The following is a 17533-nucleotide window of genomic DNA, read 5'->3' as shown; positions in this document are numbered from 1 at the left end:
TCCATACATCACCAGATAGATAGCCAATTGGCTTACAGACAGGACACATGCGGTTAAAGTGTGTGAATCCAGATCCAGCAAGAGGCCAGTTACTAGTGGTGTGGGCTCAGTGCTGGGACCACTCCTGTTTGGAATTTACTTCTCTGAAGTCAAGGTTAATGGGGAAGGCCTCTGGATGACAAAGTGTGCCAACGACTGCAAGTTGTGGGCAATCACTGAATCCCCCAGTGATGCAGATATCCTTCAGGAGGTTCTAGAGCAGACAAATAACTGGTGCCAAAGCCATGGCCTAAAACTAAATATGAAAAAATGCATTATCTTACCCTTTGAGAAGTCCAATACTCCTGCAAATTACAACATCAGCAGCACACCCATAACAGTAGACTCAGAGGTGAGAGATCTAGGTACACGGATAGACAGTAGCCTGAACTTTGAACTCCATGTGTCCACAGTGGTGATGAAGTCTTTCTATGTGGCACAACTTATAAGTAAAGGTATGGCATCCAGATCCACGGAAATTATAGTCCCACTGTACTCAGCTATCATTAGACCAACCATTGAGTACAATGCACCATTTGGCATGTACTTGACCTCAGACATGCCTCATAAAAAATACAGGGTATAAACAACATCCTCGGTGTCCAAAAAATGATGAAAGAGCACTTCGGAAGGCCACACCAAACTTTGAGCTAGAATCCTTTAATAAATCCACAATAAATGCCGGTAATACGGCAAACGAACACACAGACTCTCACACTTCAAAATGCGTTTTCGTCAGAATAAAGACTTCCTCAGATGTATACATACCTCATAATTGTGCCTTATTTGCGCTCAAAGCAACAGAAATCAACCGATTATATAAATAGATCAATTAATCAATCAATACATAATTAAAACACTATAAAATAAAATAATAATTCCTTATACGTTATAATAAATAACCCTAAAATTCTTCAATAGTCAAGACAACAAATACAAAGTAATATGTACACTATAAGTTAATAAATATATATGCATAGTATTAAAACATTTAAAAAAAAATAAGTATTCCTTTCTTTCATCATTGTCGTATGCCATCTAGTGGTCAAGAATGAAAATAATAATGTTACAGCTTTGCTTTTCAGGGGCTAGTGAGGCTACTTCATTCAATCCTGGTGGCTTTGTAGCTTCCAAAGTTAATTGCCAAAATAACTCTCTATACTTGAGTCTTGTCTCCCACGGGCAACCTCTTATATCTTTAGGTAATACTTCTAGCACAAAAAATGGTAACAAGCTTCTTGACAAGATAATTTGTGTTTGTATAATGCATTATTAATATTTTTATTCCTTATATCATAATCATGTTCATACACTGTGGTTCTTAATTTCCTTTCAGTTTTTCCTATATAGAATGATGAACACTTGTCACACAGTGCTATGTACACCAATCCACTTGTGTTACAATTTGCAAAACTTCTACTGTTAATCAGTTTGTTTCTACTAACCAAATATATAGTTTCCCCTTGTAAATAAACGGACACTGTGGGCAACAACCACATTTATAAGTACCCACCTTTCTTTCCTTGTGTAATGTTTTACTTCCATTATTATTTTCTAGAATATTTTTAATATTTAATATTTTCCTGTAAAAGTTTTTTTTTAAAAATCACTTCCAAGTCTGAAATGCTATTAAATATACCCCACTCTTTTTCTATAATACCCCTTAATACAGCTGAATCTCCATTGTAGTCAATAATAAAGGCATCATCGAATTTGTTATTCTTGATGTCTACTCTATCCCTGGAATCTATGACGGGGGTGTTCTCACTCCTTAGAATAGGTGCAAATCTACCTTTTCTACCTTCTAAAACTTCTTGTTCTATTTCCACTGTCAGGGTATCCTCTCTCTTTAAAAATGTAAATAAAAAATTCACATTCTTTTAAGAAATCACTATCTTTTGTAGTCATGCTGTGCCCTCACATAAACTGTCCCTTTACTATACCCCTTTTCTGGTACAAAGGGTGGGCAGTAGTATAAAACAGATAGGAGTTTGAGAAAGTTTCCTTTCTATATGCTGTTGAAACAAAGCTACCCTCATCCTTTCTAATAGTAATATCTAAATAATTCATCTGTTCGTTGTCTATTTTATAGGTAAATTTTAAAAAGGAGGAGGATCTGGAAATATAATTAAAAAATTCCAAGAATCTTTCCTCCATATCTACCCAAAATAGAGAAATATCATCCAGGTAGCGTTTGTAAAAATTCCAACATTTTGCATACTCTGACCTCAGTATATATTTCTCCTCCCAATGGGAAACAATAATATTGGCATAAATGTGGGCACAGCTAGCCCCCATCGCTACACCATGGAATTGCTAAAAGAATTCACCTTCATATTGTATAAAATTGTTTCTTAAAACTTCATCCATAAGTGTTAAAATCATGTGCAAATCGTTGTTACTAAACTTCCCATACTAAACCAAAGCTTCCTCACACCAACCCATACCTTCTCCATGTGGTATTCAGATCCACTATATCAATAGTAATAAAAATAACTTTGTTACTATATAGGTTTGGTTTTATGCTTTTCAACAAATCTAAACAGTCTTTTAGTACAGTAGCTCCCACTGAAGATATTTCTTTTAATGTGGAATCCAAAAGCTTTGCAAGTGGGGCAGTTACAGAAACTTCAAAAGCCACTGTGGGTCTCAAAGGGGGGGGGGTCAAGTATGTTTTTATGTCCCCTCGGGATTCCAACTATGGAGGAAACCCTTGGCTTTTCTAAATGAAGATAATTAAACGTGTTAATATCATTCGTCACCTCCAACAATAAATCATTCAAAATAATAAAGATTTTTATAAGCAATATTAATTTAGTTTAGTGAAACTATCTTCTCTCTAAAGGTTGGGTACAACCTTATTCTGTTCTACACCTAATCTTAACTCTTTTTTCAATAAAGCCTCAAAATTCTTTAGCTGTGGATGAAGAAGTGGGTTAAAAGTACTTTTCCTTTTAAGTACACTGTCAGTCATTAAAGTTCTTCCCTGCCCTTGAAAAAATAACTCCAAGTTCTTTTTTCTTAAAAATAATTTTAATTTTATCTATCCCTGGAATCTATGACGGGGGTGTTCTCACTCCTTAGAATAGGTGCAAATCTACCTTTTCTACCTTCTAAAACTTCTTGTTCTATTTCCACTGTCAGGGTATCCTCTCTCTTTAAAAATGTAAATAAAAAATTCACATTCTTTTAAGAAATCACTATCTTTTGTAGTCATGCTGTGCCCTCACATAAACTGTCCCTTTACTATACCCCTTTTCTGGTACAAAGGGTGGGCAGTAGTATAAAACAGATAGGAGTTTGAGAAAGTTTCCTTTCTATATACTGTTGAAACAAAGCTACCCTCATCCTTTCTAATAGTAATATCTAAATAATTCATCTGTTCGTTGTCTATTTTATAGGTAAATTTTAAAAAGGAGGAGGATCTGGAAATATAATTAAAAAATTCCAAGAATCTTTCCTCCATATCTACCCAAAATAGAGAAATATCATCCAGGTAGCGTTTGTAAAAATTCCAACATTTTGCATACTCTGACCTCAGTATATATTTCTCCTCCCAATGGGAAACAATAATATTGGCATAAATGTGGGCACAGCTAGCCCCCATCGCTACACCATGGAATTGCTAAAAGAATTCACCTTCATATTGTATAAAATTGTTTCTTAAAACTTCATCCATAAGTGTTAAAATCATGTGCAAATCGTTGTTACTAAACTTCCCATACTAAACCAAAGCTTCCTCACACCAACCCATACCTTCTCCATGTGGTATTCAGATCCACTATATCAATAGTAATAAAATAACTTTGTTACTATATAGGTTTGGTTTTATGCTTTTCAACAAATCTAAACAGTCTTTCAGTACAGTAGCTCCCACTGAAGATATTTCTTTTAATGTGGAATCCAAAAGCTTTGCAAGTGGGGCAGTTACAGAAACTTCAAAAGCCACTGTGGGTCTCAAAGGGGGGGGGGTCAAGTATGTTTTATGTCCCTCGATTCCAACTATGGAGGAAACCCTTGGCTTTTCTAAATGAAGATAATTAAACGTGTTAATATCATTCGTCACCTCCAACAATAAATCATTCAAAATAATAAAGATTTTTATAAGCAATATTAATTTAGTTTAGTGAAACTATCTTCTCTCTAAAGGTTGGGTACAACCTTATTCTGTTCTACACCTAATCTTAACTCTTTTTCCAATAAAGCCTCAAAATTCTTTAGCTGTGGATGAAGAAGTGGGTTAAAAGTACTTTTCCTTTTAAGTACACTGTCAGTCATTAAAGTTCTTCCCTGCCCTTGAAAAAATAACTCCAAGTTCTTTTTTCTTAAAAATAATTTTAAATCAATAATAAGCTTACTTACATCAGCTTTCTTCCGAGGGATAAATTTAAAACCCTTTGAAAATATTTAAAATGCGTCTCATTTAATATTGTACTTCTATAGTTAAAAATATGATAACCTTTAAAACTAACTTTGCATCCTTCCTTTACAATACTTTCTTGTCCTGTAAAACCATGATTTATCTATTCCATTGGTTGTTCCTGTTGTTTCCCTTCTCTATGCTGTAGTGTATAGGTTGCCTGTTTTTCAATCTCTCTGACCTTCAGAGAGGGGGAAACTCTAAAGGGTCATATATATCATAAGAAGGTCATCTCGTAGCATGACCTTTATTCTGCTCTTGCTCTTTATAATTAATATACTCCTTCTGAATTTCAATATTCCTTAGGTCTGGGATAGCTATTTTGTTCTCTGCATTCCTTTAAAATGTCTGTTTATTTTTCTCATTTTTCAACTATATACATTGTTACAGCTACCTTCAATCTTTTCCAAAATATCATAATATCTAAATTTTTCCTTGTCAGTTGTAAACATCAAATCACTAATAATATTCTGGTTAACATGCTCCAAATTACTAAACATCTCATCCATCTCCTTTTCATTCTCCCCAATAATAGCTTTTATTATTTCAGTCCTACATCTATCAAAAATTTATATCAGTTCTTTATGAAAATCTGACCCTTCCCTAACTAGAACAAGAAGTTTAGAAGGTAGAAAAGGTAGATTTGCACCAATTCTAAGGACACAAAGCAAACTGATAGGAAGCAGCTGAACAAACCTCACTACTCCAAAGTAATGCAAAACAAAATAAATCAAGGTACGACCATCCACAAGAAGAGTTTAATGTCAAGCTTTCGAGTCAGAACTCTTTTTCAAATACATTATTTGTATTTGAAAAAGAGTTCCGACTCGAAAGCTTGACATTAAACTCTTCTTGTGGACGGTTGTACCTTGATTTATTTTGTTTTGCACCTATTCTAAGGAGTGAGAGCACCCCAATCAGGGATTCCAGGGACAGAATAGATATCATGAATAATGAATTCGATGATGCCTTTATTACTGACTACAATGGAGATTCAGCTGTGATAAGGGGTGTTATAGAAAAAGAGTGGGGTAGATTTAATAGTATTTCAGGCTTGTGGGTGATTTTTAAAAAAACTTTTAAGTTTATAGGAAAGGAGTAAATATTAAAAATATTCTAGAAAATAATAATGGTAGTAAAACATTACACAAGGAAGGAAAGGTGGGTACTTATAAATGTGGTTGTTGCCCACAGTGTTCATTTATTTACAAAGGGGAAACCATATAGTTGGTTAGTAGAGACAAACTGATTAACAGTAGAAGTTTTGCAAATTGTAACACAAGTGGATTGGTGTACATAGCACTGTGTGACAAATGTTCATCATTCTATATAGGAAAAACTGAAAGGAAATTAAGAACCAGAGTGTATGAACATTATTATGATATAAGGAATAAAAGTATTAATAATGCATTATACAAACACAAATTACCTTGTCAAGATGCTTGTTACCATTTTTTGTGCTAGAAGTATTATGAAAAGATATAAGTGGGCCCATAGGAGACAAGACTCGAGTATAGAGAGTTATTTTGGCAATTAACTTTGGAAGCTACAAAGCCACCAAGATTGAATGAAGCAGCCTCACTAGCCCGTCTTAAAGTTAAGAAAAGTAAAGTTGTAACATTATTATTTTCATTCTTGACCACTAGTTGGCATACAATGACAATGATGAAAGAAAGGAACACTTATTTTTTTTTAAATGTTTTAATACTATGCATATATATTTATTATCTTACAGTGTACATATTACTTTGTATTTGTTGTCTTGACTATTGAACTTTAGGGTTATTTATTATAACATATAAGGAATTATTATTTTATTTTTATAGTGTTTTAATTATGTATCGATTGCTTAATTGATCCATTTATATAATAATAGATTAGTTTCTGTTGCTTTGAGTACAAATAAGGCACAATTACAAGGGATGCATACATCTCAGGAAGTCTTTATTCTGACAAAAACGCATTTTGAAGTGTGAGTGTTTATGTGCATTCGTTTGCCGTATTATAGCTTTTATTGTGGATTTATTAAAGCATTCTAGCTCACAGTTTGGTGTGGCCTTCCTAAGTGTTCTTTTAACATTTTTTGGCGTTTGTTGGGTTGAGCACTTTTATTTCTTCACAACATGTCCTATATGGACAGACTAAAAGCCCTATCCCTTTACTCTGTATCTTACCGATTTATTAAGAGATGACCTATACCTGACCTACAATACACTCACAAATCCAGCCCTGATGGAGCTGCTATGTATCCGCAAGTCAAACAGCACAAGGGTCACCTGATCTTGGGATGTAAACTTAGCCAGCGACTCAAACAAAACTTGCTGGAGAAACATATATGTATTTCAGAGATTGCCCCTTCCCTTGAACAGGCTTCCTGTTCACATTAAGCAGAGCTCTTCAGTGACCCTTTTCAAACGCAGTTTTGATCAATGGATGTGGAATCACAAATTCACACCTGTGATAGTGCCTGTGCCCCTTATGGACAAGGGCAATCTGTAAGATACTCGATGCACAGGCACAAATCTATGCCATCCTCTTGCCTTAGTGGCTATATATTGGGCAAAATCAGGTTATACTGGCTAGGCTTGTAAGGGTTCTTAAGCTCTTAGCCTAGTAATCTCTTATGAACTTATAAACTATGACTAGCAAACACAACAAGAAAGACATATAAACATGACAATATAAAATATTTGTCCAGCTTACAGGAAACTTCATCTATTCATGCTAGAAAGAAAGCTGTCTGATTAAAGAGAGATATTGGGAGGATAATAAACACCCACTGCAGAAGGCATTCTTGCATATCAACTAATATGGTGAACACATACTGATACCGCTGTCTCTCTTTCATCTAAGACCTTCATGTACTGTGATGGCAACGCTATGTGTCCTGTTTATAACTCTGTCTAATACTCATCTGATGCTTTCTACTGCTGTGGCAGGAGCACTGCATGCTCTCACTTCTCTCTAAAGCTCCCTTTTACCCTTTCTCTCATTCTGGTTCCCAGTTGTTAGCACAGATAGTTCAGTTTCATAGTTTGAAATTACTGTGACCAGGCTCTGACAGGCCATGTCAAAACACTGATTCGAGATATGAGTTGCATCTCCTTCTCCTTTACTCCTTTTACTCCATAGCTCACCATTACACTTCTACTCACACATTCTTATTTTTCTTACCTCTTGTAGTTTTCTGACTGTCACATTACATAACTATTCATTATTTTTCCCAGTCTCCACATTTGCTCTACTCTTCCAACTATTTATACATCCTTTACATTCTTCTTTTTACCTATTAACTGAGATGGCAGCTCACCTCTCCCCCTCCCTTAGTTTCTCCTACACTGATTACATGTCTATGACACCTCCCTCCCATTCACCAATGCATACACAAAGTTCATTCTCTGATATGATCTCCTTTTCCATTTCACCCTTACTCCCACCCTTATACACAACTGCACCACCCACCTACATATCATTTCTACTTCTTCCTACTGAAACTGTCTCTCGCTTCCTAGTTTAATACTCTTCATACCCTACCCCTTACCTGTATCACCACAAAATCTATTCATCCTTTAAGTATTCCTCTTTATGCTTCCCTTTACTATTATTGTACCTTCTTATGTCAAAAGTACAGTTGCACAAGTTGTACTTACCCATAACAGTAGATGTTAAAATTCCTCACTGCTGCAGTAGCCTTTATACTATATAGAATGTGTCTTATGCAAGACAAAACAAGTGCCCATCTTCCAAAAGCTCTGGCTCCCTCCAACACTTCCACTCTGACTGCTGGCTGGTCAACCCTATGGAAAGGAAATCAGTAGTCAGAGTAAAAAATCATCAGGACTTTCTTGCCTAAGAGTTAAAAAAATAGTGTATTCTTCCTGAGCTACACAAACAAGAAATAACCACCAAACCTGTACCTGAGATGACTGCACATGTCCAGAGTATGTAGAATTATTTCTCCCTGATTCTGATGGTCAGGGCAGAACACTGGGAGATTGATGGCCTGATTCAAAGTAAACTCTGAAACAACCTTGAGCATGAATGAGGAATTTGTTCTTAATAATACCATATCCCTATGGAAGACCAGATAGTTTGACCATGACAACAGCTGATAAATCTGATACTCTTCTTGCAGATGTCAGAGCAATGAGAATAGCAGTTTTCCATGCAATGAGTCTTAAATCTGCCTGATGTGCAGGTTGAAATGGAGATATGGTTAACTTTTCCAGGACAAAGTTAATATCCCAGGAAGGAACAAGCTGTTTGTGTGGTGGTCTCAAGTATAGCACTCTTTTTCAGAAAACCCCGAAGCAAGTGAAGGATCCGTAGGTAGACATGCTGAATTGCCCACAAGATGTAACTTGATAGAACAGTACATAAGACCAGAGGCTAGTAATTCACACAAATATTTGAGCACCACTGGTACATAATCCCTAACAGAGCCCTGGAGTGTGGCTAGGCACCAACTAGAAAATGTCTTCCACTTGCTAATATAAGATTTTCTAGTAGCAGGTTTTCTTGCTTCCTTTAGTACCTGCTGCACATCCTTTGAAAAGAGGTGTCTAAAAAATATTCAAATTGAATCATTCAGGCAGTTAGTTGAAGATGTTTGAGATCGGGCTGTATCAAACTCCCTCATGTCTTGTGTGAGTATGCCCAATTTGTGAGGAAGCTTGTGGTAATTGTCTTTGGCTAATTCCATAAGAAAGGAGAACCAATGTTTTTTGGTCAAAAGGAGGTCACCACAATTATTTTTGGAGAGGCCTGAATCTTCAGAATTACACTGATAGCAGTGAAAATGGTGGAAAAACATAAAGCAAAATTCCTGTCTAAGGATTGAAAAAGCATCTATTTTCCAGGCTTGTTTTCATGCAGTACTGAAGAAAATTTGATTACTTGCCTGTTTTGAAAGAAGGCAAAGAGATCTCTTTGAGGTGTTCCCCACAACAGGATCAGTTCCTGGAAGACCCTCTTCCATTCAATTTCCATTTGTGAGGGTCTGTCCTGGGTCTGCTCAGCTTGACTGACACTATGTTTTGCACTGATGTAATGTAAAATGCTTACAACGGTTAAAGAAAGCTGAAGAGAACTTCCAAGTGATCGTAGCCAGCCAGCAGAGAGGGTACAACCTTGAGCCCTCTTGCTATTTGATGTACCAGATCATTGTGGTGTTGTCTGTAATCATATGAAGAGGTCCGGGGGACCACAAATGAGATTTTAAGGCATGGATCACAGCCCACATAACTTTTATACTGATGTGCTTTGGCATGTCTGAAGAATCCTACAGGTCTGGAACCTTCACCCTTATGGAAACTCCCCCGCAAGCAAAACCTGAGGTTATAGACTGACTTGAAGGTTGATCAAAAAAGGGAGAGCTGCATTTTGCTTGTATTTGTAGGCTCCACCAGCATAATCCCTTTTTTATGAAGCCCAGAACTGGTATCTGCAAATCCAGAGGATGCATTTGTTGGGTCCATGTTTTTTAAGATACCATTGAACCTTTCTCATGTGTAGCCGGGCGAGAGTAATAATGAGAATCCTAGATGCCATGAACTCCAGAATCCTGAGGAATTCTCTGGCTGAAGTCTGAGATTGAAGTGAGAAGCTCAGCAAGATTTCCAAATAAAATTCCACCTTCTCCTGCATCAAAAAGGTCTTTTGCTGCAGGGCATCTATTAAGGCATCCAAGAAAGACAACCCTGTGTGACAGAGGCCAGGAGGATTTCTGGAAGTTTACCTAGAATCCTAGATTGGTCAGAAAGGATAAAACCAATGTTAGGGGCACTTGACATCTAGGAAAAGACGCAGTAAAGATAAGTAAGTCATCTAAAAAGAAAAATATGAGTGCTATTCAGTCTGCAATGAGCTATGAATGGAGCTACGCACTTTGTAAACACCACTGGAGCAGTGGATAATTATAATATATATTTATTAACCATGTAGCCCCAGTAATAACACAGTTCCTTTTCAGGGGCAATCCAGGAGCAATGACTGGTTAAGTGACTTGCTCCAGGTCACACAGGCAAATAATGGCTAAGGGTTCAAACCCTGTGTTAAAGGAACTATAATTCACAACCTTAACCACTGCACCAACTGCTAGACATAATGCAGAGAAGTGATAGTGTGACCTAGATATAGAAAATCTGAAATATTTCCTGTGGTCTTTGGCTATAGAAATGCAATAGCATGCATCTTTTAGGTTCAATGTTACCATAGAAGCTTCTCTGGGGAATGAGAGGTTACAGACTATGAAGGGTCAACAACTTGAATTCTAGAGCTTTCACATACAGATTTAAAAAGGAAAGATCTAGAACTGGTCTTCAAGAAGACTCTTTGGTACCGAAAACGTTCTGGAATAGAAGCCTTTGCCCCTTTGATTTAGCAGCACTGGCTGTATGACTCTTAAGGTAAGCAAATACTGAAGAACCTGAGTAGAAAATATGTTTGGTTTGTATGGTGGGGATGAACTCCCCCATGAAAGGAGGTTTTCATATCTAGTACCAACTGTAAGTCTCCTGAACCATCTTTAACACCCATGAGTTTGTCACAACCTGTGGCCAAAGGGAAATGTACAGACCCAGTTGTTGTGACATGTTTTGAGAAACTGGGGCAGGAGAAGAGGGAAGGGAGGAAGAATGCTTGAATAGTCATAATGAAGTTGTAGACTATCCCCTTTTTGGAAAAGACCCTTGTTTCTTATTGTTCCCTTTCTGTCATCTCTTTTTGCTTCCTTGTTTGGCCTGAGAGGGCAGAGGATTGCTTGCTCTGTTTCTTAGGCATGACTGAGGATCGAGGGGATTTGTAAGGGGTGGTGAAAAATCTTAAAAACTCTCTGAATTAATTTCCTTCTCTCACCAAATTGTCTGAGGACCAAAGTAGCCTCAAGCCAAATAACACCTCCTTATCTAAAGCTGAATTCAAATTTTGAATTAGCTCATCAGAAAACATCTGATTTGATATCCAGACAGACCTCCTCAAAACAGTAGCAGAAGCAGAGGACCAAGACAAAGTATCTGAACAATAATACACTCCCCTTAAGACATGTTTAGATACTTTGGAAATGTTGGAAACCATAGAACTGACATGGGCAGTACCTTTATGGGAACTAGTGGTAGCTAGGTTTCTCAAATTGTCTATACAAAAAGCACAAACCTCCACATATGGGTCAGAGGGTTAAGAATTCCATACAATGTAATGGCAGAAGAAAACATTTTTTACCAAATCTGTCCAAAATCTTCCCCTCCTTGTCCACAGTTAAAGAGTTGGAGGGGACTAAGTTCCTGTTCCCTACAGGAATATATGTTGATATAGTTGCAGGGTACAACCTATGGTGAGAAAACAAGTGCTTGTTGGTTTGAGAAACTTTATAAAGCCTATCTACATTTTGAGGTCTCAAGATTGTGAATCAGGGTTGTTACAGGCAGCATTATATATGTCATCCAAGGCTGGCACTAGAAGAGTAACAGGTATAGAATTAGGCATATATACTTATAAAATATAATATTTTCTCAGTTTAAGGCAACATCAATTTGTTCCCATAAAAATATCTCACTCATTCTGGCAATAATCTGAGAAAAATAAAATTCCTTTAGGGGAGGTAGTGAGGCCCAGTTTTCCTCAGCATCAAAGCTTTGGACTTGTGAATCTATAGGAGAAGAACCCCTGTCTGTCTATGTCCAAGTCATCTGACATGTCTTCTTCAGGAATATTTTGACTGATCTTATTTACAGGTACTGGTTTCTGTGAACTGGGATTGACTATCCAGAACAATTTTTTGGCTATGGTAAGGAAATCATCTTATCATATTAACAGCATATCATTAGATGAACAATGTTTAACCTTTTGTTTTTTTTTTCTTTGCAGGTATTTTAAGTGACCAGCCTGGTGAAGAAATGTCTGCCCCGTGAATAGGTCCCCCCCCCAGACACATCCATTAGTACCGCTCAGTATATCTCCATTCCCCAGTAAAGATGGTTCTTTCATGCCTGTCTTGGACACTGGAACAGATGAAGAGGGCATGGCTAAGCTCTGGTTCATGTTGGCTAAAAGGACTGCAATTAAGGGAGCCGGAAAGGTAAGTGAGCAGTATGAGAAACATCTGTCGGTCAGAAGAGAGTGTCACCCACTATTGGCTAAGGCAAATACTGAGCCCATAGAGACAGCAATAGCTCTGTGCTAATTTGCTTTTTCCATTCTAGGAACAACTGAAGTTGTACCAGCAGGAGATGAGTACGTATCCATGCTGTGACAGAAGAGAGTGCTTCTGACATGGGTAATCTCTCAAGAACAAGTTGGTCAGAAGGTAAGTTGTTAAATAGTTTGTACAAACAGCAAAGTTATACTTTCACACACATTAAATGTTCCAAAAGCACCATAATGCATAAGCAGCATGTGAAAATCCAGTCAAAACACCCTTTAGAATAAAATTAGTTTGACAGAAAATAATGACAGGTAAGTTGTCACAACATAAACACAAGTACTACTGCACTCATAGGATTCACTGCCCCAAATGAAAACACTTCCATTCACTAAACTTTAGTCTAAACACATTAAAGTACACAGAAGCAGTACAGTTCTCAACAAATTAAATCCACAAATAAGCAAAACTAAAAATAGCTGTCCCTAATGGTAGCCTTCTTATATGAATGAAATACTGGGTTTATTAAATAACCTTTTTATATGAATGAAATATTGGGTTTATTAAAGGACATGAACTGCTAAAGTAGTTTATTTTATTTGTTTTCCAGGGCAGAGCACTGATCTCCATGGACCTTTTTCAGTCTCAGCCTGGGAGTGGTGTCTAGCTAAGCAATTTGCTCAGTCACACAGTTAGGCGGTGGAGGCTGAAGAAATCAAACCTTCCACCACTGGACCACAGAAAAAATAAGTTATGTGCTCACCATAACGTTCCATCTGAATAGTTGTTCATTTGTCTTCAACCTGTGGGTTATGGATCTGACTTGGCCACATATCCAGCATCTGATCTGAGCTCAAAGCTCCTCCCCTTACCCATAACGCACCTGTCTCCTTCCTCCCTTCAGATCGAGTTTGTTTCCCAACCTGTTACTCACACCCGACCCAACAAGACCTTGTCACTATCAAAAAAGGCCTCTCTAAACAATGAGCAGGACAAAGGACATCTTGAAGGTGTCCAACTTCTATATTTATATTATCCCCAAACAAGTCAGAAAAGGTAGGTAGGAGGGGGGGAATGGTTAAAGACAAATGAAGAACAACTACTCAGATGGAATGTTATGGTGAGTACATAACTTCTTTATCTGAAGTAATTGTCTTCATTTGGTCTTCAACCTGTGGGAAGGAGTCCCCAGCTACTTTATACCTGGGAGGCCCTCATGGAAAGATATTCTGGAGCACAGCAGAGCCAAAAGATGCCTTGCTCCTGAATACCATGTCCAATTTATAATGTGAAATGAAAGTATGAGATGAGGACCATGTAGATGCAGAACAAATATAATCCAGCAAAACTCTAGACCAAAAGGCCGCTGAAGTAGCTATATATCTGGCCAAATGTGCTTTAACCTGTTCTGGAGGGGGAATCCCCCTGACAGAATATGCCCGCATAATATATTGGGAAATCCAGTAGGTGATAGTAACTTTAGAAACTGGATTGCCCAGAAATGGTTTGGAGTAGGAAATGAAAAGTTGGTCAGATTTACGAAAAGCTTTAGTTCTGTGCAGATAGAAACTTAACTGTCTATGCTCATTCAAGAAATGTAATTTATATTCTCCCTTATTTTGAAAATCTGGAAAGAAAACTGGAAGACTTATCATCTGATTGATATTGGCCTCTGAGGCTACTTTGGGAAGAAAAGAGGGATTAGTACGCAAAGACACCCTGTCCTTATGAAAAATCATATAAGGAACCTTAATGGATAGCACTTGAAGTTCTGACACTCTCCTGGCAGAAGTAATGGCAACTAGAAATGCAGTCTTCCTTGACAGGAATTGTAAATCTGTCGAAGCTGCTAGTTCAAAAGGGGGTGAAACTAAAGCCTGAAGCACTAATGTAAGATCCCACGGTGGTGCAGAGTCCTTCACTGGGGTCTCAGAAGAAAGGTACCTTTAAGGAAGGTCTTGCAAAGTTTAGAAGATGCTAGGGAAGCCATATTTTCCCCCACATGAAAATTAGAAATTGCAGCCAGCTGGACTTTGACTGTGTACGAACTGGCTCCTTGCTGAAAAATCCCTGATAAAAATTCCATTACCGCAGAAACTGGAGCAGTAAACAGATCCAATACATGCTGAGAAGCCCATACAGAAAATGGTTTCTATTTACTCTGGTAAACTTTCCTGGTTGAAGACTTATGAGCTGCCACCAGGATTCTTTTAACTGGCGAAGATAAACCAAGAGTCCTGATAATCATGGGAAATGCAGCAACCAAGCAGTGACCTTTAGACTGTCCAGGTCTGGATGGGGGATCCCTGAGGGATGAGCAATGAGATCCAGAACTGGATCTAACATCCATGGTGGAGCTACTAGATGAGACCATAGAGAGGGAAACCAGACTTGGCGAGGCCAGAACAGGGCAATGAGGTTCACAAGGCTCCCCAGCCTGCGAGCTTTCTGAAGAAATCTTGGTGTCAATGGTAGAGGAGGATAAGCATCCAGGAGACCAGGAGACCAAACATGAATCAGAGCATCTCTGGGGGCTTCCCCCTGAGGGGGGGATTCAGAGTGAAGAACTCGCTGCATTTCTCATTGGAAGGAGATGCAAATAGATCGCAGCAAGGCTGACCCCACTTGAGAAAGATCCACTCCGCTAATGAAGGATTCAGAGACCACTCATAAAGCATCAGGATATATCTGCTGAGCCTGTCCTCTAGAATGTTGGACTGTTCTGGAATGTGCGTTGCCACCAGAAAATGGCTGCTGGAGATCGCCTATTCCCACACTCTCATGGCTTCGTGACAAACAGGGCAAGACCTGATTTCCCCCCTGTTTGTTGATGTATCAGACCACCAATATGTTGTCTGTCTGGATAGCAATTGTCCCCAGAGGAAGTTGAGCACAGAGAGCCTGCAAAGCGAGAAGCACCACCCTTATCTCCAGGACACTGATATGCAAATTGGTCTTGGAAAGGGACCACGTACCTTGTAGCATTTCCAAGCAATGGAGCTGGGAGATTTCCGTACTCACCATGGCCTTGGGGAATGAAGGGAGAAAGGGACGTCCCAGGGCCAGGTCTGGGTAGTAAATCTACCACTGAAGAGTGTCTCTGCACACTCGGGAGATTTGAACAGGATGAGAAAGCGGCAGGTCCAGAAGTGACCATTGCACTACTAGAGTCCACTGAAGAATCTGCATGTGAAGACGTGCTAAGGGTAGAAGAGTAATCATGTCCGCCATACACCCCGATGCCCATAGAACTTCTTCTGCTGTCAGAGTGAGTTTGCACAATGCAAAGAACATGTAGCTTCAGGCTGTATATCCTGTCTGGAGTAAGGAAAACTCTTGTCTGGATAGTGTCTAATCAAGCCCCATTGAAGTCTAAGGTCTGACATGGGGCCAGAGATGACTTGCTGAGAGTGATAGTGATGCCTAAACTCTGGGCTAGTAACAGAGAAGAATCTCTTGTTTGGCAAAGTTGATGCTTGGAAGGGGTAGCGAGGAGCCAATCGTCCAGGTAGGGGAAAACCTGAATGCCCTGGAGTCTCAGGTGAGCTGCTACTACTGCCATCACTTTGGTGAACAACCTGGGGGCTGTGGTGAGACCAAAGGGGAGCTCTCTGAACTGGTAATGATTGACTCCTAGCTGGAAGTGGAGAAATCTCAGAGTGCCTGTCCATCTTGATGTGATAATACACATCCTGGAGGTCAATTGAGCACATCCAGTCTTTCTCCTGCAAAAAGGGCAGGATGGACTGAAGTATAACCATCCAGAATTTTGCCTTGGCAACTAACAGGTTCAAGGTTGATAGATTCAGGATGGGTCTTGGGTCCACTGTTTTCTTTGGCACCAAAAAAAACCTGGAATAAATGCCTGATCCAGAGTGGTCTAGGGGGACAGGTTGGATAGCTCATTTTCTTAGCAGCTTTACTATTTCCAGTGCTGCATCCTCCTTGTGTGTGGGTGGAACACCTGGGAGGTGTTACGGTGGAAGAGGTGGTTCTAGGAACGAGATTGAATAATCTCTGGATATGATCTGCAACACCCAGTGATCCATTGTTATGGACTACCACTCTGTTAGGTGTAGCAATAACTGGCCCCCCACTGCCTCCAGAGATGGACAGCTGGGCTGCTGCATGGCTCTATCCAAGAAAGGTTCTCAAGACCCGTAATTTCTTGGACCCCCTCTGCCTCTAGGACTATGTCTATCATATTCCCCTCTGCCTCTAAGGGAAGATGAGTCCTTAGTGTCTCGGGGAAAATGCCAGAGATTTCCAGAACCACATCTACTTAGTCCCTCACTGCTTCCTAGAAAAGGATCTTTGAGGGGCAGAGAAGCGGATCTGAGATGGCATTGTCTTCCCATCCTTCTCACTCTGCACCAAAGTCTCACGTACCGACTTTCCAAATAGGGAGGAATCATCGTACGTAGCACTGGTGAATAATGTCTTGAACGGTTCTGAGAATTGACAGAGCCGGAGCTAGGCATGTCGCCAGTGCTCTAGTGGCTCCCTTGGTAGCATGAGAGAGAAGACACATAGAGGTGTTCGCAGTGGACCTCAGAGTGGCCATATGAGTAGAAAATGTCTTCTTGTCTCCTGCCGACATGGACTCAGGGGTTGACTCAGTGATCTCCTTCAGTAGGTCTCAGTGCAGCCGAATCACATATGCCATGTAATTCAGTGCTCTAACAGAAAAAGTCACTGAAGCGTACACCTGCTTCCCAAATAGGTCCAACGCCCTTGACTCTCGATCAGGATGGTGAGTCATAGAGCTCTCCTGCTCAAGCTCTTTCCTGGTGGTGGCTGCCACCACCACAGCATCAACCAAGGACCCCTTACTCCAGTATGTCCTGTCAGATGGGGGGGCTTAATACTTTTATCCAGGTCACTTTGGGATAGGCTCCACTGTGTCCGGTTCCTTCCACACCCAGTGTTATCAGGTC

The 17533-nt window shown here is 39.3% G+C and overlaps 1 protein-coding gene across 1 annotated transcript in view; it reads right to left on the bottom strand.

The window, feature by feature from the left end:
* Window positions 1-4827: 4827 nt before the first annotated feature.
* LOC122808418 (cilia- and flagella-associated protein 70-like) overlaps window positions 4828-17533 on the bottom strand; it is a 165790-nt gene continuing 153084 nt past the window's right edge. The window contains exon 5 of the mRNA XM_044079381.1: window positions 4828-5017. Coding sequence (XP_043935316.1) covers window positions 4828-5017 — 190 coding nt within the window. The remainder of the gene's footprint in view (window positions 5018-17533) is intronic.

Source organism: Protopterus annectens, chromosome 8.part0 (genome assembly GCF_019279795.1).
Source record: "Protopterus annectens isolate FY-2018-M chromosome 8.part0, PAN1.0, whole genome shotgun sequence".
NCBI lineage: Eukaryota > Metazoa > Chordata > Ceratodontiformes > Protopteridae > Protopterus > Protopterus annectens.
Note: the sequence above shows the minus strand (reverse complement) of the source record. Positions and strands in the feature narration are given on the sequence as shown.